This window comes from Entelurus aequoreus, linkage group LG14, assembly GCF_033978785.1.
Source record: "Entelurus aequoreus isolate RoL-2023_Sb linkage group LG14, RoL_Eaeq_v1.1, whole genome shotgun sequence".
Classification (NCBI taxonomy): domain Eukaryota; kingdom Metazoa; phylum Chordata; class Actinopteri; order Syngnathiformes; family Syngnathidae; genus Entelurus; species Entelurus aequoreus.
Genome location: NC_084744.1, coordinates 60,859,792 through 60,885,914, shown reverse-complemented (window position 1 = coordinate 60,885,914; position 26,123 = coordinate 60,859,792). Strand labels below are relative to the sequence as shown.

General features: G+C 35.3%; 2 protein-coding genes and 1 long non-coding RNA gene across 4 annotated transcripts in view; 1 reads left to right on the top strand and 2 right to left on the bottom strand.

Annotated features, from left to right (window-relative positions):
• Window positions 1-1,414, bottom strand: part of LOC133665161 (neuropilin and tolloid-like protein 1) — a 31,881-nt gene extending 30,467 nt beyond the window's left edge. Inside the window, exons 1-2 of the mRNA XM_062070389.1 lie at window positions 1,283-1,414; window positions 1,074-1,139 (exon numbers count right to left, since the gene is read on the bottom strand). Of these exons, the coding sequence (XP_061926373.1) occupies window positions 1,074-1,139; window positions 1,283-1,334 (118 nt within the window). The 5' untranslated portion in view covers window positions 1,335-1,414. The remainder of the gene's footprint in view (window positions 1-1,073; window positions 1,140-1,282) is intronic.
• A 7,455-nt stretch (window positions 1,415-8,869) lies between these two features.
• The window catches only part of crispld1b (cysteine-rich secretory protein LCCL domain containing 1b), a 45,736-nt gene continuing 28,482 nt past the window's right edge, over window positions 8,870-26,123 (top strand). The window contains exons 1-5 of one of the 2 annotated variants that reach the window (XM_062070392.1): window positions 8,870-8,923; window positions 8,974-9,068; window positions 13,187-13,461; window positions 23,795-23,913; window positions 25,321-25,453. In XM_062070392.1, coding sequence (XP_061926376.1) covers window positions 13,216-13,461; window positions 23,795-23,913; window positions 25,321-25,453 — 498 coding nt within the window. In that variant the 5' untranslated portion in view covers window positions 8,870-8,923; window positions 8,974-9,068; window positions 13,187-13,215. Of the gene's footprint in view, window positions 9,069-13,186; window positions 13,462-23,794; window positions 23,914-25,320; window positions 25,454-26,123 lie in introns of both variants that reach the window. The other variant, XM_062070391.1, reaches the window with a different exon arrangement.
• LOC133665168 (uncharacterized) overlaps window positions 12,952-26,123 on the bottom strand; it is a 30,881-nt gene continuing 17,709 nt past the window's right edge. The window contains exons 4-8 of the long non-coding RNA XR_009828709.1: window positions 25,632-25,709; window positions 25,486-25,554; window positions 24,267-24,409; window positions 22,473-22,674; window positions 12,952-13,404 (exon numbers count right to left, since the gene is read on the bottom strand). This is a non-coding gene — a long non-coding RNA (uncharacterized LOC133665168). The remainder of the gene's footprint in view (window positions 13,405-22,472; window positions 22,675-24,266; window positions 24,410-25,485; window positions 25,555-25,631; window positions 25,710-26,123) is intronic.

The window sequence follows — 26,123 nt, the reverse complement described above, 5'->3', positions numbered from 1 at the left end:
ATACAGTGTAATATAATATAACATAATATGATACATAGTGTAATATAATATATGATTTATACAGTGTAATATAATATAATATAATATATGATATATAGTGTAATATAATAGATACAGTATAATGATATAAAATCATACAATATAATATAAAAAAACATAATATAATATATGATATAATATAATATAATATAAACAGTATAATATAATAAAATAAAGAATAATATAATAATTACAGTATAATTTAATATAATAAAATATCATATCATATATAACTTTATATTTGGCACATAAAGCAGCAAATATAGCAGCTAGGTTTGGGCACCGGTAGAATCCGCCGATTCACTTAATATCCAACGGTGCCATGTTATGGTACCAAAGTTGCTGGTTGCTGACTCAACTGGCTCTTTACGCACTTGGAGATCACTCCAGCAGCACTGAGAGCGGACTTATCCATACTAGACAATGTTGTCATTTTCAATGTCAACAAAGCAATTGACTCAAAAAGCACTCCGGCGTAAGTAATGTAAGGATCCACTAGCTCGATGCTAATTCACATTGGCTTTTCTATTGACGTGCTACTAATTAGCATTAGCGATTTTACATGGCGATTTTCAACAACTCCACATTTCTTCATGAAAACTACAACTAAGATGCAAGTTACAATCAAACAGTTGCTGCGTAATAAGTACGATACTTACAGTAATAATACTTTTTAGGGCGCAACAAAAGACCAGACAGCAAAGACTAGCCAACACACCATAAACTATACACTACTGCCAGCTGAAACTGTAACTGAGACACAGAAATGTGACAATAAAACAAGCTATAACAACTGGACAAGTACCCTTGAGTACTGGTATCAATTGCCAGGCATTGGTACCGTATCAGAACGGTAGCCATCCCTAATAGTGGCTATAAAAACAGAAAGCGTACAAAAAGAGAATAATTACAATGAATAAAAACAAAATAATGTGCACATATAATAAACACCAAAATACTTTTTGACTGGTTGTGTTCACCATATAATCCGATATAGAAAAGCTGTAAAAAAAAAAAAAAAAAAAAAGACATACCTTTTGCTTTTGTTTTAGTGGCAGTTGCACCTGACAGCTCAGGTGAGAATAAATTTGCTGCAAAAACTGACAAAGGACAAGAAGATGAGAAGATTGAAGATGAGAGGATTTCACTTGCTGAGAAAAGTCTTGTTGCTTCAAGCAGACAGAAAGTTGACAGATCAGGTAAGAAACTTCTACTTAACTGAACTCTAACTTAACATGCTTACGTGCGTGCAGCAGCAGTTTGCAGCTTCCCTGGGAATGCATGAGTGCCTCCATCAAGAGTAAATATTCTTCACAAAAGAGCTCAGCGTGGTTCTTCCCAGCAGAGCCGGAGGATTAAACGTCTTCCTAACCTTCCCCTGCTTCTGTTCTTTTAAATCCTCTTACAGCAAAAACTCTCTGCAGTCCTCATTTCCCCCCCCCCCCCCTCCATTCATTCATTTTAATTAGTGCTGCCCATTGATTACTGTTAACAGAGTTAAACGAACGGTACCCAAGAACCTAAACTAACACTGAATGAGGAGCAAACAAATACGCAGCAGGCGGCAGGTAATGTGAAAAGGGAAGAACAAAAAAATTTTTTATTAGCACCTGTGCAGCACATATACAATCAGGGCATGTCACGTGACCAGCAAGTGGCCAATCAGTCATTGAGAGCACAAGAGACAATACGTCAACACTCCCACTAGCTCTCATACTGTTAACATCATCATAAAAATAAAAACATTTGAAACAAAATCAAAAATCACATGTCATAAATCACATGAATTATTCTCCAAACATAAAGCTTGAGAATTTCGACAATTTGCATTTGGTTGCAGGCTTTGTCATTACATCTGCTACCATTTGATCTGTGGGAAGATATTGTAGACATATTTTACCATCATTCACAGCTGATCTGACAAAATGATATTTTATGTCGACATGTTTGCATCGCTGTCTGTTTACAGGATTCTTGGCTAATGCAATTGCACCCTGGTTATCCTCATAAACCTTTGGTGTAGCAGACTGACTCCCATCAATGCCATTTAAAAGTTGGACTAAATACATACATTCTTGTGTAGTTGCAGCTAAGGCCATATATTCTGCCTCACATGTTGACAGTGCAACTGTTGGTTGCTTTTTGGTCTTCCATGAAACCAAAGGACCATTTTCACACAAGCTTATACAATATCCAGTTGTACTCCTTCTATCAGTGGCGTCAGTCGCCCAATCGGCATCACTGTAAGCATGTAGACTCAAACCATTTTCACAATATTTGTAACACAAAACTTTGTCTGTTGTACCTTTTAGATATCTCAGCACATGTTTCACAGTAACCCACTGTTCCTCTGTTGGATTACTAAAGTATTGTGACAATTTGCTTACTACAAAGCTTAAATCTGGTCTTGTACATGTACTCAGGTAGATCAAACTTCCTACTACTTCTCTGTACAATTTTACATCTGACAAGAGCTCAGAATGGCTGTAATTTAGCTTTGGTTCACAAGGTGTCGCTCTAGGTTTGCAATTCACCATGTCAAACTTTTCAAGCAATTTTACTGAATATTTTTTCTGTGACATTTTCACACATGCATCACTCTGGCTAAAATCAATACCCAGAAAATGTTTCAGATGACCTAAATCTCTCATGTGGAATCTTGCTTTAAGCATTTCTTTTACATTCATCACTGCATTTTCATCACTGGCAGCAATGATCAAGTCATCAACCCATATTATCAGAATCACTTTTTCATTGTCAGTTTCTCTGATGTAAACACAATGGTCTGTCAGGTTTTGTACAAAGTTGTTGTCAGATAAATAGTCATGTAATAACTTGTTCCAGTTCCTGCCTGACTGTTTCAAACCATATAGTGACTTCTCTAACCGATACACCTGTTTGGTACTAGAGTGCTCTTTATAACCCTCAGGTTGTTCAATATAGATTTCGCAATCTATTGAAGCATGCAGATACGCTGTTTTAACGTCCATCTGATGTAAAATCAGGTTCTCCTGAGCTGCTTTTTGCATGATAACACGGACACTGGTCAAGTTAGCTGTAGGAGAGAACGTCTCGTCATAGTCAACGCCCATTTTCTGACTATATCCCTTAGCTACGTATCTTGCTTTATATTTGTCAGAACCATCAATGTTATTCTTAATTGCATAGACCCATCTACCCCCCACTACGTCTTTACCCACAGGTAAGTTGGTCAGGGTAAATGTGTTATTCTCTCTGAGTGACTGCATTTCGTCATTCATTGCATTAACCCACTTTTCTGAATTAGTTGAGTTTACAGCTTCCCTGAAGGTCAGGGGTACATCACACATGACTCTATAACAATAGTCCATGCTAAAATGTGTCTGGTCATCACTATCCACTTCACATGTATAATCTTTTAAATATTCTGGTGGTCTCCTATCTCTGGTAGGATAACGTGTAGTGTCCTGTGCTGGACTGCCCTCAGGTTTTGTCACTGGACTCTGAACATGGGGACTTCTCTGAGCTCGACCTGGACTCCTCTGTGCATGGTCTGGACTCGCATGTCTATGCCTAGTCTCCTTTTTCACCCCAAAGTCATCATCATCGTCATAAACAGGCGTTGTGTCAGTCTGAGTCTGCTGCTCAGTAATCTTCCTGCATGAAAATTTCACAAGTCTGTGCTTTTTCACTCTATGAGTGCCAGGATAATAGACTATGTAGGCCGGGCTATTTTTGTCATATCCTACAAAAATACCCTCTTCACACCTTGACTCTAGCTTTGTCTTGTCCTGTTTATATGCATAACATGTTGACCCAAACTTTTGCATTCTAGATACATTTGGTCTTTTTCCAGTCAACAGTTGGTAAGGAGTCTTTTTAGTGCGTCTGTTAAAACACCTATTTCTAATGACAGCAGCTGTCTGCACTGCATATGTCCACAAACACTTAGGTAACTCGCTCTCTATGAGCATACACCTAGCCATGTCAAATAAGGTTCGCCAACTGCGTTCAGCAGTACCGTTTTGATGCGGCGAGTACGGTGCCGACGTCTCATGTCGGATTCTATTAGTACGAAGCAGTGTTTGGTAATTCTTACCAGTGAATTCCGTACCCATATCAGACCTAATACATCTGACCTTCCCATAAGGGGCTACGTCTGCTAAGAACTTTTCAGTTGCTTGGACTGTGTCACTCTTATTTTTAAGAAAATAAGTAAACATTGCACTGGAATAATCATCCGTAAAACATAATGCATATTTATGCCCATCCTTAGACTCTGTGGCTATTGGTCCTGCTAAATCAGTGTGTACCAAATCTAGAGGAGCTTTGGCCCTCATATCAGGCTTCCTGTTTCTAGTTTGGACAAACTTGCCTTGTGTACAGACATCACATTGTAATGTTGACTTGTCTACTTTACCTTTAATAGTCATACCAGAAACAACATTTTGTAATTGTTCTACATCTGCATAATTACAGTGACCTAGGATCTCATGCCATGTCTGTAAATCATTACATCCCATACACTGGTCATCACATTCATTTTTCTCCACTGTGTGTAAATAGTACAATCTATTGTGTTCATGGATATAGAATTGTGTACCGTTTCTGTGTTGTAGGACGTCTTCACCCTCCTTGAAGATGACGGTTGCTCCGCTGGCAGTAGCTGCTTTCACAGAAAAGATGTCCTGCGGGTATGAAGGCACAAATAGTGCATCTTTCAGCACTGTGCGTCGGTGGCGTCCTGCGCTGTCCACCAAATACACCTCTGCATCTCCTCTGCGCTCGGCGACCCCTTTGCTCCTGGTTCCATCGGCCAGCTCCACACAGTGAGTTTCTGCCTGGAACCCGTCGTCAAAGGATTTGAACCTTGACACGTCGGTGATGATGTGAGAAGTGGCTCCTGTGTCCACCATCAGACCTTTTCCTCTGACACCAGATCCGCGTCGGATGTCTCTGCGTCCACTTTGGATGTCTCCGCGTCGGATGTCTCTGCGTCCACTTTGGATGTCTCTACGTCGGATGTCTCCGGCAACGAACGCGTAGTCATTGTCCTCCACTGCCTCGGAGACCCCTCGGGCGTTGTCTCGCCTCTGTCTCCGTCTGCAGGTTGCGTCACGGTGTGTGTTGCTCCTACAGTGGCTGCACCACTGTGTTTGTTCACATGAGGTGGATTTGTGACCTCGTTGGCCACACCTGAAGCAAACAATATTGTCCACACTCCCCGTCCAGCGAGTCCCACTAGCACTGGCCGTAGCAGGTTTGCCCCTCGGCTGAACTCGGGCCTTCATGACGTTGTCCTCTGATGCAGTCGTGCCGCGTAGTTTCTCTGTATCCTCATAGCTGCGGAGTTTTGTCTTGAATTCTGCAAACGAGAGTGTCCTCTCACTCTGCGTAACGTGGATTGAGAACGGTTTGTATGATTCTGGTAATCCCTTCAAAACCATAGCTATTAAAAGCCCATCACTCAAAACCTCTTCCGCGTTTCTCAATGCAGTAATTGCAGTCTCTGCACGTATCATATATTCAGTCACACTTTCACTGCTCAACTTTTGCAGTGAAGTAAGTTCAGTATACAAACTGATTACACGTGGCTTCCCTTTACCTGCGTAGTATCCCCTCAGGATTTTCAACGCCTCGCGCCCATTGTCTGCTGCCTCCCTCATTACAAGGGACAGACTCTTATCGTCGAGGAATTGTATGAGCTCCGCGTAGGCTTCACCATTCTTTTCTGCATCTGCAGCGCGGACAGCAGCCGTTGCTCCTTCTGCTGGCGGTGTCAAGATTGTGTCTCTTAGTTTCTGTAGGCGAAGGTGGCCTAAAAATTTGGTCTCCCATAATTCATAGTTCTTTTCGTCTCCGTCAAAGACGAGTCGATACCATCGACCACCACCAGTACCTCCATCTCTACAAGCCATGGTGCTAGTAGTAGTAGCCTACTACTAAAACTAAGACACGCCGTTTTATCTCGGTGGCTCACCGGTAAAATAAATATCCTCCTGGGTAAACTCGACCTGGGCCCATAACCTGTTAACAGAGTTAAACGAACGGTACCCAAGAACCTAAACTAACACTGAATGAGGAGCAAACAAATACGCAGCAGGCGGCAGGTAATGTGAAAAGGGAAGAACAAAAAAATTTTTTATTAGCACCTGTGCAGCACATATACAATCAGGGCATGTCACGTGACCAGCAAGTGGCCAATCAGTCATTGAGAGCACAAGAGACAATACGTCAACTTTTCAAATCAGATTTATGAGAATTTTGAATGTGGATTAATCATGATTAATCACCACTTGCAGGATTTAAATTAGCCTTAAAAAAAACACCCCAATATTTGGACACAAACGCTATTTAGTTACATTTTAGTTTTATTGGAACATTTTTTTAAAGTTTTATTTGAATGAGCGTCATTTATTTGCTCAAAACTTGCCAGCATCAGGGCTTCTTAACCACTTTGACCTCGGGGCCCAACTTTTCCACTGCAGAGGCCCTAAGGTATGGAAGTTACCCAAACAACGTTGACAACTATGTTGAATTAGGTCCTTACGTTGTACCTTGTGTACTTCCTTAAAGTTTTGTAATCAATCAGAAATATAAAGCAGTTCAAATGGGCCAAACATGGATAAGTGCGGAGAGAGTTTTGCATTTTTCCCATCATGCATTTCAGGGGATTTAAATGGGTGTCATTTTTAATTATGTGTGGTATTTGGACATTTTTAAAAAAAAAATCACATCCACAAAGTTGAGTTCACAGGTTGTGTTATGTGTGTTGACTTTTATTTTTGTTGGTTTATTTGCGCCATGAGTGGTAAAGGTCGTGGTCATTAACCTGACTTGATAACGTTGTCCACTAGACGGCGGCAGAGTGGCAGAAATTATACTGACAAATATTCAAAATGAAGCAGAATCCTTATTAAGTGCGTGACTCTCGCAGGCCAAACGGAACACGCCCGCGGGCTGTAGTTTGGATACTTTTAGGTGGGATGCAAAGACATTTTTCATTTTTCAACCAACATTAACTTAATTAAATATAGCATTTATCAGGATATGTTCTCTGGTTCATTATTTTCACTTCTTAGTCTTTTCTCTTTAATTCTGAAAGTACTCTTTTTAAAAAAAAAAATGTCTATACTTAGAAAATATTTTTATATTATATTATTATAATATTCATATTATATTTATTATATACATTTATATAGTAAATGTATATTATATTTATATTTTATTTTGAACCCCCATTTATATTATATTATTTTTTATAATATATTTTCTATAAATAGTGTATTTTCCCTAGTTAACGTAAACAGGGGTGAACAATTACTGATTTCAACTTAAAATGTAATATGCGAAAAACCCAAATTGTATTAATGCTCTTTAATAAAAACACTTTTGACTTTTTTTATTTTTTCTATACAGAGAAAATATTTGTATATTATATTATAACATTTGTATTATATTTATTATATACATTTATATACTAAATGTATATTATATTTATATTGAACCCCCATTTATATTATTTTTATAATATATTTTCTATACATAGCTACTATTGTCTGTATTTTTCCTAGTGAACGTAAACAGGGGTGAACAATTACTGATTTCAACTTAAAATGTAATATGCAAAAAACCGGAATTGATTAATGCTCTTTAATAAAAACACTTTTGACTCTTTTTTTATTTTTTCTATACAGAGAAAGTATTTGTATAATATATTATTATAATATTTATATTATATTTATTATATATACATTGATATAATAAAGATATATATTATATTTAATATATTTTATTGTATTTATATTCAACCCCCATTTATATGATATTTATGTTTGTATTATATTATTTTTATATTTTCTATACATAGCTGTTATTGTCTGTATTTTCCCTAGTGAACGTAAACAGGGGTGAACAATTACTGATTTCAACTTAAAATGTAATATGCGAAAAACCCGAATTAATTCATGCCGTTTAACAAAAATACTTTTGACTTTAAGCTTTTAACATTAGTGAAGGGACGCAGTGACACGCAGCTTCCGCCTTGGCGTGTCAAATCAAAGTTAAAGACTGTACTGATATGCTTTTATTTTGAAGCTTACTCGCACCGCTCAGGAAGTGGCACTTTTTATGCCTTTTAACGACGAATTCGACTCGTTTTGTGTCAAGTATGTGTTTTAATATCATTCCTTACACGGAAAACTATAAAAGGAACTCTTTAGGGGGACACTTTTGTACAATTAGTGATGTTTGCCGCTATCATTGGACAATAAACGCAGCTTATGAAATAATTGAAGGTGTAGCTCGCCAAACCGTCCTGAAGGTGGCGGTAAATAGCTTTAAAACAACATGTCAATCCCTGACTTTTAAAGGTGTTGGTTTACTAAAAAGAAAAGACACTATCACGTTTCAAATGTCCACGTTTAGTCCAGAAAGACAAGACAATTGAATGTCCTCACATAACTTGTGCTATTATGGAAGTGTGCCATTATCCAAAAACTACTTCCGGTTTCACGCTTCTAAAGTAAATAATAAATAAAGTCAAGTTTCAAAAAGGAAATATATTCCTTCTCTCTCCAGGGGGGAGAGAATTGACGCCTGATGACCGGTATTTTGCGGTTTTTCTTCATGCATTTCTGTATTGTTGAACCAAACCAAAAAGCCACCTCTCATGGAATAAGGTTGCATGTACTCGGTATCGGTATCGCCACCACAATATGCGGTATGGGTCACGCGTGTTGTTATACTAGTAAGGCAATACGCTTGGTGACGTCACACGGCTGGGAACCGGCGGGAGGGGGGCGTGGCCAAGTGTGTTGAGCGTTGCTAAGGGGCAAACTTGGCATATAAGTGCAAAGTTGGCGGTGGTGTCACGCAGCCAGCAGCGCACTGAGGAATTCAGCAGGTACCTATATGATATTTACATATATATATAAATATTAATATTATTTCTAGTGTCAAGGTGGGCACGACCTTCCTGTTTGAGATGGACCAACTCACTGGATTATAGAATATTCATCATATTGACATCAACTGGACTAATTGGACAGGTAAGCACGTGCTTTCTTTTTTGTTGTTGCATAATGTAATATTTACTGTAATATCTATTTGTCTATTATGATTCCATGAGAGTGAGTGAGTGCATGAATGCTGTTTTATTCCCGGGCTTGTGGCGTAATATCAGGTGTGAAAAAGGTACAGTGGCGCTACTGTGAGTTGACCCGCCGCTGCACTCAGGAGTCCTTCAGAGCTGTATCAAATCCACTTTTTGTATTTCCTGTATCGCCAAGTCAACACTGGGCTCCCTAAGTACCTCCATGAGGACCCACGTTAAAGTACAGTGGCGAAGTAGGCGCAGGTACTCATTAAAAACAAGAATATTTCATATTTCTGGGCTCTGTGACATTACAGAGTTTGAACAGTAACACTGTGTTTGAATATTTCATGAGGTGAGAATCTTTGTCCTAAGTACTTTTTGGGAAAGGGTACAACACATTTTTATGAATAAGAAGCATGTTACTTTTTATTACATTTTTTGCATCACACGCATTCATGGGTCTTTAGTAAAGTGCGATACCACCTTCTTTCCGATCTGATACCGAGTGAAATTGAGGTTGGTTCCGATCCAATACTTAGTGCAAATGTACCAATGTGTCTGCTAAAATACAGAAAAAGTGTATTTTAAGTAATAACATAGCATACATAATACAGTAATTTTATTATATTATATGTTATTTATTATTATTTTGCATATATATATTATTTTAAATATATTTATGCCCGCCGAACGCCTCCCCGACCGGTAGGAGACCTCAACACGTTGGGAAGACTATGTCTCCCGGCTGGTCTGGGAACGCCTCGGAATCCCCCAGGAGGAGCTGGACAAAGTAGCTGTGGAGAGGGAAGTCTGCTTAGGCTGCTGCCCCCGCCACCCCACCTCGGATTAGTGGGAAAAAATGGATGGAATTTTTTTTTTTTTTTTTTAAGTTAAAAAAAAAAATGTATATGAATTATTAATATTAATTATTAATAATAAATAATATTGATAATATCAAAACAATTATATAAAATTGTATAGAAATATATTCAAAAACAATTATAATAATAAGTCTAATCGACCACAACCTGATTTCAGATAAGCGGAAGAAGATGGATGGATGAAAAAATACATAAAAAAATAAAATAAAAATTAATTTCAACCCCCCCACTAAAGAGACAAGCGGTAGAAAATGGACGGATGGATGGATATTTGTATTAATAGTAAATCATATTAATAATATTAAAATAATTCTATAAAATTTTATAGAAATATATTTAAAAAATAATAATTCTAATCAACCACAACCCAACTTCGGATAAGCAGAAGAAGATGGATGGGAAAAATATATTTAAAAAAATAAATGAATTATTAATATTTCTTATTGATATTAAATAATATTGATATTATTAAACAATTACATCAAATTGTATATAAATATTAAAAAAGTAATAATAATAAAGTCTAATCGACCACAACCCGAACTCGGATAAGCGGACAAAGATCGATGGATGAAAAAAATTAAATAAAATGAATATGTATATAAATTATTACTATTATTTATCTCATCAAACAAGACCCGACTTCAGATAAGTGGAAGAAGATGGATGGATGAAAATAATATTAAAAAATACAATAAAAATAAACTTCGGTCCAACTTTAAATAAGCGGAAGAAGGTGGATGGATGAATTCTTTTTTTTTTTTTAATAAAATAAAAATGAATATGTATATAATGTATTACTATTTATACATATTAAATAATACTACTAATATTACAACAATTATTTAAAATTGTATAGAAATATTAAAAAATATATAAAGTTTAATTAACCATGACCCGACTTTGGAATAAGATGGATGGATGGATGATTTTTTTTTTTTTAATAATAAATAATAATAAATAAATGGGTTATACTTGTATAGCGCTTTTCTACCTTCAAGGTACTCAAAGCGCTTTGACACTATTTCCACATTCATCCATTCACACACACATTCACACACTGATGGAGGGAGCTGCCTTGCAAGGCGCTAACCAGCAGCCATCAGGAGCAAGGGTGAAGTGTCTTGCCCAAGGACACAAAAATAAATTAGTATATACATTTCAAATATTTGTATTTATAGTAAATCATAGTAATAATATTAAATTATATAACATTGAATAGACATTATATATATATATATATATATATATATATATATATATATATATATATATATATATATATATATATATATATATATATATATATATATATATATATATAAAAAGAAAGTCTAATCAACTTCAGCCCGACTTCGGATAAGCAGACGAAAATGGATGTAAAAACATTTTAAATAAATAAGAATGTATATGAAATATTAATATTTATTATCAATATTAAATAATCTTGATAATATCAAAACAATTATATAAAATTTTATAGAAATATTAAAAAAAAAAGATAATAAAGTCTAATCAACTATGACCTGACTTCGGATAAGCGGAAGATGGTTGGATGGAAACAATATTTATACTAATAAGATACAAATAAATATGTATATAAATTATGAATATGTATTACTAATATTAAATAATACTTATATTATTAAAACAATTATATAACATTTTATAGAAATAAAACAAAAAATAATGATAGTAATGTTTAATCAACCATGACCCGACTTCGGATAAGTGGAAGAAGATGGAAAAAAAAAAAGAATAAAATACAAATCTTAAAATAATTATATAAAATTTAATAGAAATATATATATTTTTTAAAAAACTGTCTAATCAACTTCGGCCTGACTTCGGATAAGTGGAAGAAGATGGATGATTTTTTTTTTTTTTTTTAATTGAATAAAAATGAATATGTATATAAATTATTACTATTTATTAATATTAAACATATTAATAATATTACAACAATTATATAAAATTGTATAGAAATATAAAATAATATAACAATAATCAAGTCTAATCAAGCAAAAATGTAATGACCCTCTGCAGAATTTCTGGGGCCGTACTTATCAAGCTTCTTAGAGTGCCATTTTACACTTAAGTCCTGAGAATTTGCGAAATTCAGTCCTACTCTCAAACTTAAGAATAAAAGCTTTTTATCAACGTTCTTAAGTCTAAGAATCACTCCTACTCTCCACGATATTTAAGAGACCTTCAGAGGTGTCTTAAGTGGTTAGGAGTTGCCAGCAGGGGATGGCACTGAGGCGAGAGAGACGTGCGCCAACGTTCAGGGAACGGAACAATGTTTGTTTTTTGTTTTTATGACGAGCAGCTGATCAAACGGTATCGTTTAGACAGAGCGGATATTATTTTTGTCACAGATTTAATACTTTTCGATTCCTTGTTGATTTCTGCATGTGTCTGCAGTGGGCTAGTATATATAGAGCCACCCACACCAGTTTCAAATTAGTTGCCTAATTAATGAATTGGAAAGAAAATGTTATGACAGTAGCGTATGTGTGTGGCCGTGAGGTGAGTGACGTCAGTGAGTGTGTGGGCGAGAGAAGAGAGGGAGCGGTAGCGTGAGTGCCGGCGGGGACTAGTTTGTTTTGTATTATTTTGTAGTTTATTGTCAAAATATACACTCCCATTGTCCACTTCAATATTTCCAAGATATTTCTTTATTCTTAGACAACGGATTCCCTTCCGTGATTGGTCATTTCTATGGACACAGAAATGACGTCACCTAAAATTGCGTTTACGGCACATAGTAATGTCGTAATTCAGCTCTGAGTGTGACACTTAAGATTCAGTCCTACACTTCGCTGAAAGTGTGAGTAAGACGCTTGATAACTAACTTTTAAGTGCAGCTTTCAGCCAAGAATTTATTTACTCTTAAGTCAACTCTTAGCAGACTTCTTAGGAGTCATTCTAAGAAGCTTGATAAGTACAGCCCCTGGGGACCTCTAGAGGTTGTTAACCCCTTGTTGATGACCTTTGACCTAAAGCAGAACAATTAGCTAAGTTCCAAAAAATGTGAGGTAAAGCCGAGGTAGGACAATATCAACAATGTAACAATATTTCCCAACACGCTACAATACGACCAATACAAAAAAACAATTGTGAAATGAAAAATAAGATTAGTGAAAAAATATTGATGTCATCATACAGAATGTGTCTTTTCTCTTCACAGACCAGCAAGAATATTCTCCTACTCACAACATGAAGCCTCCTCCACGCTGGTTTGGAGCAGCAAGTTTGTGCTTGTGTTGGCTCCAAACTGTCCTCAGCAACTCCACACACCTGGAGTCCCTTCTGGACCAGTACCGGGACAAGGATGAGCAGTGGTGGACGGCCAGGACCAGAGGAAAGAGAGCCATCAGTGAGGGGGACAAGCACCTCATCTTAGACCTGCACAACAAGCTGAGGGGTCAGGTCCACCCTCCGGCCTCCAACATGGAGTACATGGTCAGTGCAGCTTCTTTTCACTGGAAATATCTGCAATAATACAAATGTTACCCCGTCCTGATGTCAAATATCCCATATTAACTCTCATACAAGCACTCCTTTACAACCTGCCAGGCTATACAGTATGTGGACTCAACTTACTGCCAAAACTCCACTAACTCAAAAAAAATGTTTCACAAACTCCAAAATGTTTCACAAACTCCAAAAAATGTTTCACAAACTCCAAAAAATATTTCACAAATTCAAAAAATGTTTTCACAAATTCAAAATGTTTTCACAAACTTAAAAATCTTTTACAAACACAAAAAATTGTTTCACAAACTCAAACATTTTTCACGAAAATTTAAAAAAATTGTTTCACAAACTAGAACATTTTTCACAAAGATTGAAAAAAATATTTCACAAGCTCAAACATGTTTCACAAACTCAAGCATTTTCACAAAAATTCAAAAAAATTGTTTCACAAATTTGAAGAAATGTTTTACAAACTCAAAAAAATGTTTCACAAATTGAAAAAAAATGTTTCACAAACTCAAAAAAATGTTTCACAAACTATTTTTTTTTTTACAAACTCAAAAAAATGTTTTACAAACTCAAGAAAATGTTTCACAAATTAAAAAAATGTTTCACAAACTCAAATTTTTTTTCACAAATTTAAAAAAGTTTTACAAACTCAAAAATGTTTGACAAACTCAAAATGTTTTTACTAACTCAAAAAGTTTGACAAACTCCAAAATGTTTTGCTAACTCAAAAAATGTTTCACAAACTCCAAAACATTTTTCACAAACTCAAAAATGTTTCACAAACTCCAAAAAATGTTTCACAAAACTCAAGAAAATGTTTCACAAACTTAAAAAAAATGTTTCACAAACTTAAAAAAATGTTTCACAAACTCAAAAATGTTTCACAAATTCTAAGCATGTTTCACAAATTCTAAACATGTTTCACAAACTCAAAAAAATGTTTCACAAACTCATAAAAAAATGTTTCACAAATTCAAAAAAATGTTTCACAAACTCAAAATGTTTTTACAAACTCTTAAATAATTCACAAACTCAAACATTTTTCACAATTTTTTTTTTTTTTTTCACAAATTCAAAATGTTTCGCAAACTCAAATATTTTACACAATTTTTTTTTTTTCTTTCACAAATTCAAAAACATTTTCACAAGCTCAAAAATGTTTCAAACTAAAAAAACGTTTCACAAACTCAAAAATGTTTCTATGAACTTAAAAAAATGTTTCACAAGTCAAAAAAAAATTTCTATGAACGTAAATTTTATTTCACAAATTTAAAAAAAATGTTTCACAAACTAAAATCTTTTTTTCACAAATTCAAAAAAAAGTTTCACAAACTCAAAACAATGTTTCACAAACTCAAAAAAAATGTTTTTAATTTAAAACAAATGTTTCACAAACTAAAACATTTTTCACAAACTAAAAAATGTTACACAAATTAAAAAAATGTTTCACAAACTCAAAAATGTTTCACAAATTTAAAAAAAAGTTTTACAAACTTAAAAATGTTTGACAAACTCAAAATGTTTTTACTAACTCAAAAAATGTTTGACAAACTCCAAAATGTTTTGCTAACTCAAAAAATGTATCACAAACTCAAAAAAAGTTTCACAAACTCAAAAATGTTTCACAAACTCAAAAATGTTTCACAAACTCCAATTTTTTTAATAACCAAAAAAATGTTTCACAAACTCAAAAAAATGTTTTCAAAACTCAAAAATGTTTCACAAATTCAAAACATGTTTCACAAACTCCACATTTGTTTTAAAAACTAAAAAAAAAGTTTCACAAATTCAAAAAAAAGTTTCACAAACTCAAAAATGTTTCACAAACTCAAAAAAATGTTTCACAAATTCAAAAAAAATGTTTCACAAACTCAAAAATGTTTCAAACACTCAAATTTTTTTTCACAAATTCAAAAAAATGTTTCACAAACTCAAAATGTTTTTACAAACTCTGAAATAATTCACTAACTCAAACATTTTTCACAAAAATTTAAAATAAATGTTTCACAAATTCAAAATGTTTCGCAAACTCAAATATTTTTCACAAAAATATATATTTTTTCACAAATTCCAAGAAATGTTTCACCAGCTCAACATTTCTTCACAAACTAAAAAAAAAAAGTTTCACAAAATCAAAAATGTGTTTCGCAAACTCAAATATTTTTCACAATTTTTTTTTTTTTTCACAAATTCAAAAAAGTGTTTCACAAACTAAATTTTTTTTTTCAAAAATTCAAAACATTTTTTTTCACAAACTCAAAAAAATGTTTCACAAACTGCAATTTTTTTTTTTACAAACTCAGAAAAATGTTTCACAAATTCAAAACATGTTTCACAAACTCCACATTTGTTTTACAAACTCAAAAAAATGTTTCACAAATTCAATTTTTTTTTTCACGAACTCAAAAAAATGTTTCAGAAACTCAAAAAATGTTTCACAAATTCAAAAAAAAGTTTCAGAAACTCAAAATGTTTTTACAAACTAAAATAATTCAAAAACTCAAATATTTTTCACAAAAATAAAAATTTTTTTTTCAGTAATTCAAAAAGTTTCGCAATCTCAAATATTTTACACAAAGTGTGTGTAGAAGTGGCTGGTTGCATCAGCTCTGCTCTTTTAATGTTTTTAATGTCCTTTGATGTTTCCCTCTTACACACATGTTCATGTGTGCTATGGCTATGAGGTTTTTTTCCCCTTGGCCTCAGTCTGGACCCCCTCTCCTGGGGCCCAAGCTTAGACTTAGAACCCCCGCCCCCCAGTGTTTACCTGTTTCTGCTTCTGATAACTGGTCTCAAGGGCCATCAAATGAAAGAAAAGAAGGTCCTGGAGCTGCCTCGGAGTTAGAGCAAGTTGATGCCAGGTCATAAATCCTGCGTAGTAGAAGGTTGTGGCACCCAGCTGGGAAGTTGGTAACCACGTGTGACCGGCTCCATACAACGCCACTTGGCCCTCAACAAATGGAGTGCAGCTTACCACCATCACAACATGGCTTGGAAGTGTTGTTTTGGTTTTAAACCCGAGGAGTATTCTGAATTTAGCAGCTCAAAGAGAGCGCGGTGGTGTAGTGGTTAGCATGTAGGCCACACAGTTCTTTAGCACCGCCCTAGTGGCTCCCTGGAGCTTTTTTCAAATATGTATGAAGATGGGTTCAAAAATAAATGCTTTGTTTTCAAATGTTTGTGTAGGAGCACAAACACGACACAAAACTTCCTAATTGTTAGAAAGTCCAATGTTTGTGTTTATGCTTCACTGATGACACTATTTGGCCAGCGCCGTTTTGTCATACTAATTTTGGCGGTCATTGAACTCACCGTAGTTGTGTGGACCGTGACGCAACAGTTTGTTTACATGTACAACTTTCTCCAACGCTGCCACAGAAAGACGTGTTTTAGGCCACTCCTTCTTTGTCTCATTTTGTCCACCAAATGTTTAATACTGTGCGTGAATGCACAAAGGGGAGCTTTGTTGATGTTATTGACTTATGGGGAGTGCTAATCAGGCATGTTTGGTCAGTGCATGGCGGCTAGCTAATCCATGCTAACATGCTACTTGGGCTAGCTAGCTGTATGTACATATTGCATCACTAGGTCTCGTTTCTAACTATATTTGAGTTCATTTAATTTCCTTTACTTATGTCCTCTGTGTATTTAATTTATATGTGCATGTCTCATGACACATTATCTGATAGTTGTTTGTGTGCCATGTTGTTCCAGACCACAGGAAACGCTACCCAGCTTGCCAAAGATTGTAATAAATCTGCAGTTTCCTTTAACCTGGACACACACATTTATACCTTTGGTCATTCTAAGTCAGTCATTTCCAGGAGTTATCTCACCCTCTGAGAAGTTTTACTAATGTTTTCCAATGTTGTAAAAATGTGTCGAATAAATATTACATTTCAATTGTTCTGTCATCAAAAGTTTTGCGTCAGCCTGCAACACATTGTCATTTTGATAGTAGGCTAATATAGCTAATATAGACACTTACATCATGTGTTGCCTTCATTATAACACTTATATAAGACTTTTAAAGTCATTTTGATAGTAGGCTAATATAGACACTTACATCATGTGTTGCCTTCATTATCACACTTACATAAGAATTTAAAGTCATTTTGATAGTAGGCTAATATAACTAATATAGACACTTACATCACGTGTTGTCTTCATTATAACACTTATATAAGACTTTTAAAGTCATTTTGATAGTAGGCTAATATAGACTTACATCATGTGTTGCCTTCATTATAACACTTATATAAGACTTTTAAAGTCATTTTGATAGTAGGCTAATATAGACACTTACATCATGTGTTGCCTTCATTATAACACTTATATAAGACTTTTAAAGTCATTTTGATAGTAGGCTAATATAGACACTTACATCATGTGTTGCCGTAATTATCACACTTACATAAGAATTTAAAGTCATTTTGATAGTAGGCTAATATAGCTAATATAGACACTTACATCATGTGTTGTCTTCATTATAACACTTATATAAGACTTTTAAAGTCATTTTGATAGTAGGCTAATATAACTAATATAGACACTTACATCATGTGTTGCCTTCACTATAACACTTATATAAGACTTTTAAAGTCATTTTGATAGTAGGCTAATATAACTAATATAGACACTTACATCATGTGTTGCCTTCATTATAACACTTATATAAGACTTTTAAAGTCATTTTGATAGTAGGCTAATATAGACACTTACATCATGTGTTGTCTTCATTATAACACTTATATAAGACTTTTAAAGTCATTTTGATAGTAGGCTAATATAACTAATAGACACTTACATCATGTGTTGCCTTCATTATAACACTTATATAAGACTTTTAAAGTCATTTTGATAGTAGGCTAATATAGCTAATATAGACACTTACATCATGTGTTGCCTTCATTATAACACTTATATAAGACTTTTAAAGTCATTTTGATAGTAGGCTAATATAGACACTTACATCATGTGTTGCCTTCATTATCACACTTACATAAGAATTTAAAGTCATTTTGATAGTAGGCTAATATAACTAATATAGACACTTACATCACGTGTTGTCTTCATTATAACACTTATATAAGACTTTTAAAGTCATTTTGATAGTAGGCTAATATAGACTTACATCATGTGTTGCCTTCATTATAACACTTATATAAGACTTTTAAAGTCATTTTGATAGTAGGCTAATATAGACACTTACATCATGTGTTGCCTTCATTATAACACTTATATAAGACTTTTAAAGTCATTTTGATAGTAGGCTAATATAGACACTTACATCATGTGTTGCCGTAATTATCACACTTACATAAGAATTTAAAGTCATTTTGATAGTAGGCTAATATAGCTAATATAGACACTTACATCATGTGTTGTCTTCATTATAACACTTATATAAGACTTTTAAAGTCATTTTGATAGTAGGCTAATATAACTAATATAGACACTTACATCATGTGTTGCCTTCACTATAACACTTATATAAGACTTTTAAAGTCATTTTGATAGTAGGCTAATATAACTAATATAGACACTTACATCATGTGTTGCCTTCATTATAACACTTATATAAGACTTTTAAAGTCATTTTGATAGTAGGCTAATATAGACACTTACATCATGTGTTGCCGTAATTATCACACTTACATAAGAATTTAAAGTCATTTTGATAGTAGGCTAATATAACTAATATAGACACTTACATCACGTGTTGTCTTCATTATAACACTTATATAAGACTTTTAAAGTCATTTTGATAGTAGGCTAATATAGACTTACATCATGTGTTGCCTTCATTATAACACTTATATAAGACTTTTAAAGTCATTTTGATAGTAGGCTAATATAGACACTTACATCATGTGTTGCCGTAATTATCACACTTACATAAGAATTTAAAGTCATTTTGATAGTAGGCTAATATAACTAATATAGACACTTACATCACGTGTTGTCTTCATTATAACACTTATATAAGACTTTTAAAGTCATTTTGATAGTAGGCTAATATAGACACTTACATCATGTGTTGCCTTCATTATAACACTTATATAAGACTTTTAAAGTCATTTTGATAGTAGGCTAATATAGACACTTACATCATGTGTTGCCGTAATTATCACACTTACATAAGAATTTAAAGTCATTTTGATAGTAGGCTAATATAGCTAATATAGACACTTACATCATGTGTTGTCTTCATTATAACACTTATATAAGACTTTTAAAGTCATTTTGATAGTAGGCTAATATAACTAATATAGACACTTACATCATGTGTTGCCTTCACTATAACACTTATATAAGACTTTTAAAGTCATTTTGATAGTAGGCTAATATAACTAATATAGACACTTACATCATGTGTTGCCTTCATTATAACACTTATATAAGACTTTTAAAGTCATTTTGATAGTAGGCTAATATAGACACTTACATCATGTGTTGTCTTCATTATAACACTTATATAAGACTTTTAAAGTCATTTTGATAGTAGGCTAATATAACTAATAGACACTTACATCATGTGTTGCCTTCATTATAACACTTATATAAGACTTTTAAAGTCATTTTGATAGTAGGCTAATATAGACACTTACATCATGTGTTGTCTTCATTATCACACTTACATAAGAATTTAAAGTCATTTTGATAGTAGGCTAATATAACTAATATAGACACTTACATCACGTGTTGTCTTCATTATAACACTTATATAAGACTTTTAAAGTCATTTTGATAGTAGGCTAATATAGACACTTACATCATGTGTTGCCTTCATTATCACACTTACATAAGAATTTAAAGTCATTTTGATAGTAGGCTAATATAACTAATATAGTGAAGTGAAGTGAAGTGAATTACATTTATATAGCGCTTTTTCTCAAGTGACTCAAAGCGCTTTACATAGTGAAACCCAATATCTAAGTTACATTCAAACCAGTGTGGGTGGCACTGGGAGCAGGTGGGTAAAGTGTCTTGCCCAAGGACACAACGGCAGTGACTAGGATGGCGGAAGCGGGGATCGAACCTGCAACCCTCAAGTTGCTGGCACGGCCGCTCTACCAACCGAGCTATACCGCCCCACAATATAGACACTTACATCACGTGTTGTCTTCATTATAACACTTATATAAGACTTTTAAAGTCATTTTGATAGTAGGCTAATATAGACACTTACATCATGTGTTGCCTTCATTATAACACTTATATAAGACTTTTAAAGTCATTTTGATAGTAGGCTAATATAGACACTTACATCATGTGTTGCCTTCATTATAACACTTATATAAGACTTTTAAAGTCATTTTGATAGTAGGCTAATATAGACACTTACATCATGTGTTGCCGTAATTATCACACTTACATAAGAATTTAAAGTCATTTTGATAGTAGGCTAATATAGCTAATATAGACACTTACATCATGTGTTGTCTTCATTATAACACTTATATAAGACTTTTAAAGTCATTTTGATAGTAGGCTAATATAACTAATATAGACACTTACATCATGTGTTGCCTTCATTATAACACTTATATAAGACTTTTAAAGTCATTTTGATAGTAGGCTAATATAGACACTTACATCATGTGTTGTCTTCATTATAACACTTATATAAGACTTTTAAAGTCATTTTGATAGTAGGCTAATATAACTAATAGACACTTACATCATGTGTTGCCTTCATTATAACACTTATATAAGACTTTTAAAGTCATTTTGATAGTAGGCTAATATAGACACTTACATCATGTGTTGTCTTCATTATAACACTTATATAAGACTTTTAAAGTCATTTTGATAGTAGGCTAATATAACTAATATAGACACTTACATCATGTGTTGCCTTCATTATAACACTTATATAAGACTTTTAAAGTCATTTTGATAGTAGGCTAATATAGACACTTACATCATGTGTTGCCTTCACTATAACACTTATATAAGACTTTTAAAGTCATTTTGATAGTAGGCTAATATAACTAATATAGACACTTACATCATGTGTTGCCTTCATTATAACACTTATATAAGACTTTTAAAGTCATTTTGATAGTAGGCTAATATAGCTAATATAGACACTTATATAATGTGTTGTCTTCATTATAACACTTATATAAGACTTTTAAAGTCATTTTGATAGTAGGCTAATATAACTAATATAGACACTTACATCATGTGTTGCCTTCACTATAACACTTATATAAGACTTTTAAAGTCATTTTGATAGTAGGCTAATATGACTAATATAGACACTTACATCATGTGTTGCCTTCATTATAACACTTATATAAGACTTTTAAAGTCATTTTGATAGTAGGCTAATATAGACACTTACATCATGTGTTGTCTTCATTATAACACTTATATAAGACTTTTAAAGTCATTTTGATAGTAGGCTAATATAACTAATATAGACACTTACATCATGTGTTGCCTTCACTATAACACTTATATAAGACTTTTAAAGTCATTTTGATAGTAGGCTAATATGACTAATATAGACACTTACATCATGTGTTGCCTTCATTATAACACTTATATAAGACTTTTAAAGTCATTTTGATAGTAGGCTAATATAGACACTTACATCATGTGTTGTCTTCATTATAACACTTATATAAGACTTTTAAAGTCATTTTGATAGTAGGCTAATATAGACACTTACATCATGTGTTGCCTTCATTATAACACTTATATAAGACTTTTAAAGTCATTTTGATAGTAGGCTAATATAACTAATATAGACACTTACATCATGTGTTGCCTTCATTATAACACTTATATAAGACTTTTAAAGTCATGTTGATAGTAGGCTAATATAGCTAATATAGACACTTATATAATGTGTTGTCTTCATTATAACACTTATATAAGACTTTTAAAGTCATTTTGATAGTAGGCTAATATAGGGGGCGTGGGGGGGTGCACTGTCCACTTCGGCCGCCAGATGGCAGTAGAGTCTTGAATACCTTAAAATGTGTTTTGTGGAAATTCCAACCTTGACCACGTCACCGGTTGCTGTGTAGTGTGGGGCTTTCCATCATTTTCAGCGGACTGCATTGCAAGATGATGAACCTCCCCTCGTCCTCTCACGCGAGATTCACCCAGGAACGGGGCCATATGAATGCCTTCCCTAGGGCAGATCGTATCCCCATCAGCTGCAGTTTTTTCCTATTTGGAATGCACAGAAAAGGGAAAGGACACACATGGTTAATTGATATGCTTTAAGTTGCAAGCAAAAATTGGAGTTTGGTCTGAGGGTGTCCCGATGGGCACAGCTTTGGGGCCTCAAGAATTCAACTAGCCACCCTTCCACGTAGAGGAGAGGGTTTCAATGTCCGACGATTCGACTGTGAGGGCAATAGTTAAATCAGACTCCTCTCATTCCATATTTGGTTTATACACCATTTTGTCCGTAGTTTTCCCCAATGTGAATACATCCATCCATCCATCCATCCATCCATTTACCGCCGCTTATTCAAGTCCGGGTCGCGGGGGCAGCAGTCTAAGCAGAGATGCCCAGACTTCCCTGTCCCCGGCCAACTCCTCTAGTTCTACAGGGTGGATACCGAGGCGTTCCTAGGCCAGCTGTGAGACGTAGTCCCTCCAACGTGTCCAAGGTCTGCCCCTGAGGTCTCCTCCCAGCTGGACATGCCCGAAACACCTCACCAGGGAGGTGTCCAGGAGGCATCGGTAGTAGATGTCCGAGCCATCTCAGCTGGCTCTACTCTGAGTCTCTCCCGGATGCCCGAGCTCCTCACCCTATCTCTGAGGGTGATCCCAGACATCCTTCGGAGGAAACTCATTTCTGCCGCCTGTATTCACGACCTTGTCCTTTCGGTCATTACCCAAAGTTCCTGACCATAGGTGAGGGTAAGAACGTAGACCGACCTGTACATCGAGAGCTGAGCCAGAATTCTGCACCACAACAGACCGGTGCAGTGACTGCATCACTGCAGACGCCACACCAATCCGTCTGTCAATCTCGCGTTCCATTCTTCTCAAAGTGAAAACATATTTCTTGAAAACCTACACACCTTTTTTCAACCTTTATAACCTTAAAACACAAATCCAACAGCTTTCCAATCAAATAAATGATCAGATATTAAGAAGGGATATCCAGTAAAAACTAAATGTACTGTACAGGTTAGTAGCCAAATGTTGTATAGCAAGAAAACATCCCTTGTTTGAAGAACTGTACCAAGGATTTGCATTATTCTATTGCATGAACTGACTCATGGTTTCTGCCTGTTTTTGACATTTTTAAGTGCTCCTTGTGTGTTCTCACCAGGTGTGGGATTACGAGTTGGAAAGAAGCGCCGAGCACTGGGCTCATACCTGTCGATGGGAACACGGGCCGAGTTACATGCTGACTCAAATAGGCCAAAACCTCGGAGCACACTGGGGCAGGTTGGTATACAGAAGTCTGAAAGGGAGAACTAATCATGAGTACATGAAAGTCCATGATCAAGGAAACTTCCGGGGAACTCTCTCATCCATCCCTCAATTATCTAATCCGATGACCACAGATGTGATTAAAAGACACTGAAAAATATCCGTACATGAACAATAACTGCAAAAGGAACTTACCACTTGTTTCAAAATAAAACAAGCAGTTCATTGATTTTTACCAAGCTACGCTATCAGTTTGTTCTACAGTACAGAAGACTTCAGGGCACATTCGCGAGTGTGGCCATCATTGTTTTAGATACAGGCAGTGTGTCTGAGGTCTTTAGATGGACTTCTGCTGGATTCTGACCCACCCATTCCTCCATGCCTGAAGCAGCTCTGTGCATGTCCTGGCCATGCCGCCTCCAGTACGTGTCTCCAAAGCTCATCCGACTGGTACTCTAAAGGATTCAGGTCAGGGGAGCGAGCGGGCCAATGCCTGGTGTTGATGCTGCCACTTGAAGAAATGCACTGGTAAAGGTTCTGAGTTCTGAGTGGTCGAGCAGGAATGACAGCAGACGACCACGTTGTTCCTAAATCCAGGTTCACCTGTAGGTTCAAACCTTTACCACAGCGTTATTGTTGATATATGACGTTTAAAAGGTGGTAAGTTTAAACATTTTCCCGATATCTGCAGATCGATAACTTGTCTGGAAGTGAATACAATTTTACTGCATTTGCCGCTTACCTAATTTTTCCATCTAAATAGTCCCAGAAGTGAGGTAGTACGAACGTAAACAAAAATGTAATTAAATATTTTACAAACATACACTATTTGGCCAAAAGTATTTGGCCACCCATCCAAATGATGAGAATCAGGTGAGCTAATGCAACAACATTTCATTCTTATATGTACTGTAAAGTTCAAATTTGAAGGACAATAAAAAGGAAGTTTAAGTCTAGTCTAAGTCCGTCTAATCACTTGGCCCGGCCACAGGTGTATGAAATCAAGCACTTGGGCACGGAGACTGTTACTACAAACATTTGTGAAAGAATGTGCCGCTCTCAGTGATTTCCAGCGTGCAACTGTCATAGGATGCCATGAAGTGGTAGGCCAGGTAAACTGACAAGAGAAGGGGTCAGCGAAGGAATTATGGTGTGGGGTTGTTTTTCAGGAGTTGGTCAGGAATGGTCGAAAATTCCTAAAAACACACTCCGCAACCTTGTGGACAGCCTTCCCAGAAGAGTTGTAGCTGTAATAGCTGCAAAAGGTCATATTGAAGCCTATGGGTTAGGAATGGGATGGCACTTCAAGTTCATACGTGAGTCAAGGCAGGTGGCCAAATACTTTAGGCAATATAGTGTACATGTAATTGATTATGTAACGCAAGATAAGAATCCATCTTAGGATCTCTTTCATCTCCTCAGGGACCGCCCTCCCACCTACCACGTGCAGGCCTGGTACGATGAGGTGAGGTACTACAGCTACCCTTACTCCCAGGAGTGTAACCCACACTGCCCCTTCAGATGCTCCGGACCTGTTTGCACTCACTACACTCAGGTAATTGACTGTGTACTAAATCAGGTCCTCACCGTGATCCTTGGGCCGTGCAGGATTATGGATGCAAAAGTGGCTGCGGCTTGTGCTGCACGTCATCCAATCTGCAAAAGTGCTAAATCAAATAAATCAACAGAACCATAGGTGCAAAGGCAACTTAAACATGACCTGTTCGGTCTACCGTGGAGCGTGTTTGTGGGAGGTCTTCTGTGTTTCCCTGTGCTCTCTAATTTCCAGAGCCTCCTCTCAACCAGTGGGCCTTTTTTGGAGTTGAAAAGAAGAAAAAAAAGTTGAATTCATGGGATGGCTACTCAAGGGCTTTTATTTATTTTGGCTGACAAAACGTCTTTTCAGCTTAAATGCTGGTGGGGCTATACCGGGAGTCTAAACAAAACAGGAGACTGGGCCACGCCGAGATTCCACAAATGCTGCATCTGACATATTCAAAAAATCAGACCCATATGTGATTAAATCCATGTCGTACTCTTATTGTACGGACAAACATACCTTCTGAAATTAATAACCGGACGTTGTTGTATGTTATGGTTTATTTGTTCCAGACATGCTTTATAGGTTACATAAAGAAACATCACGAACGAAAAGGAGTAGGGAAAAGTAGAGCTTATTTAAAGGGGACCGTCTTTTATGACCAAATGTTAGATATTCATGCTAA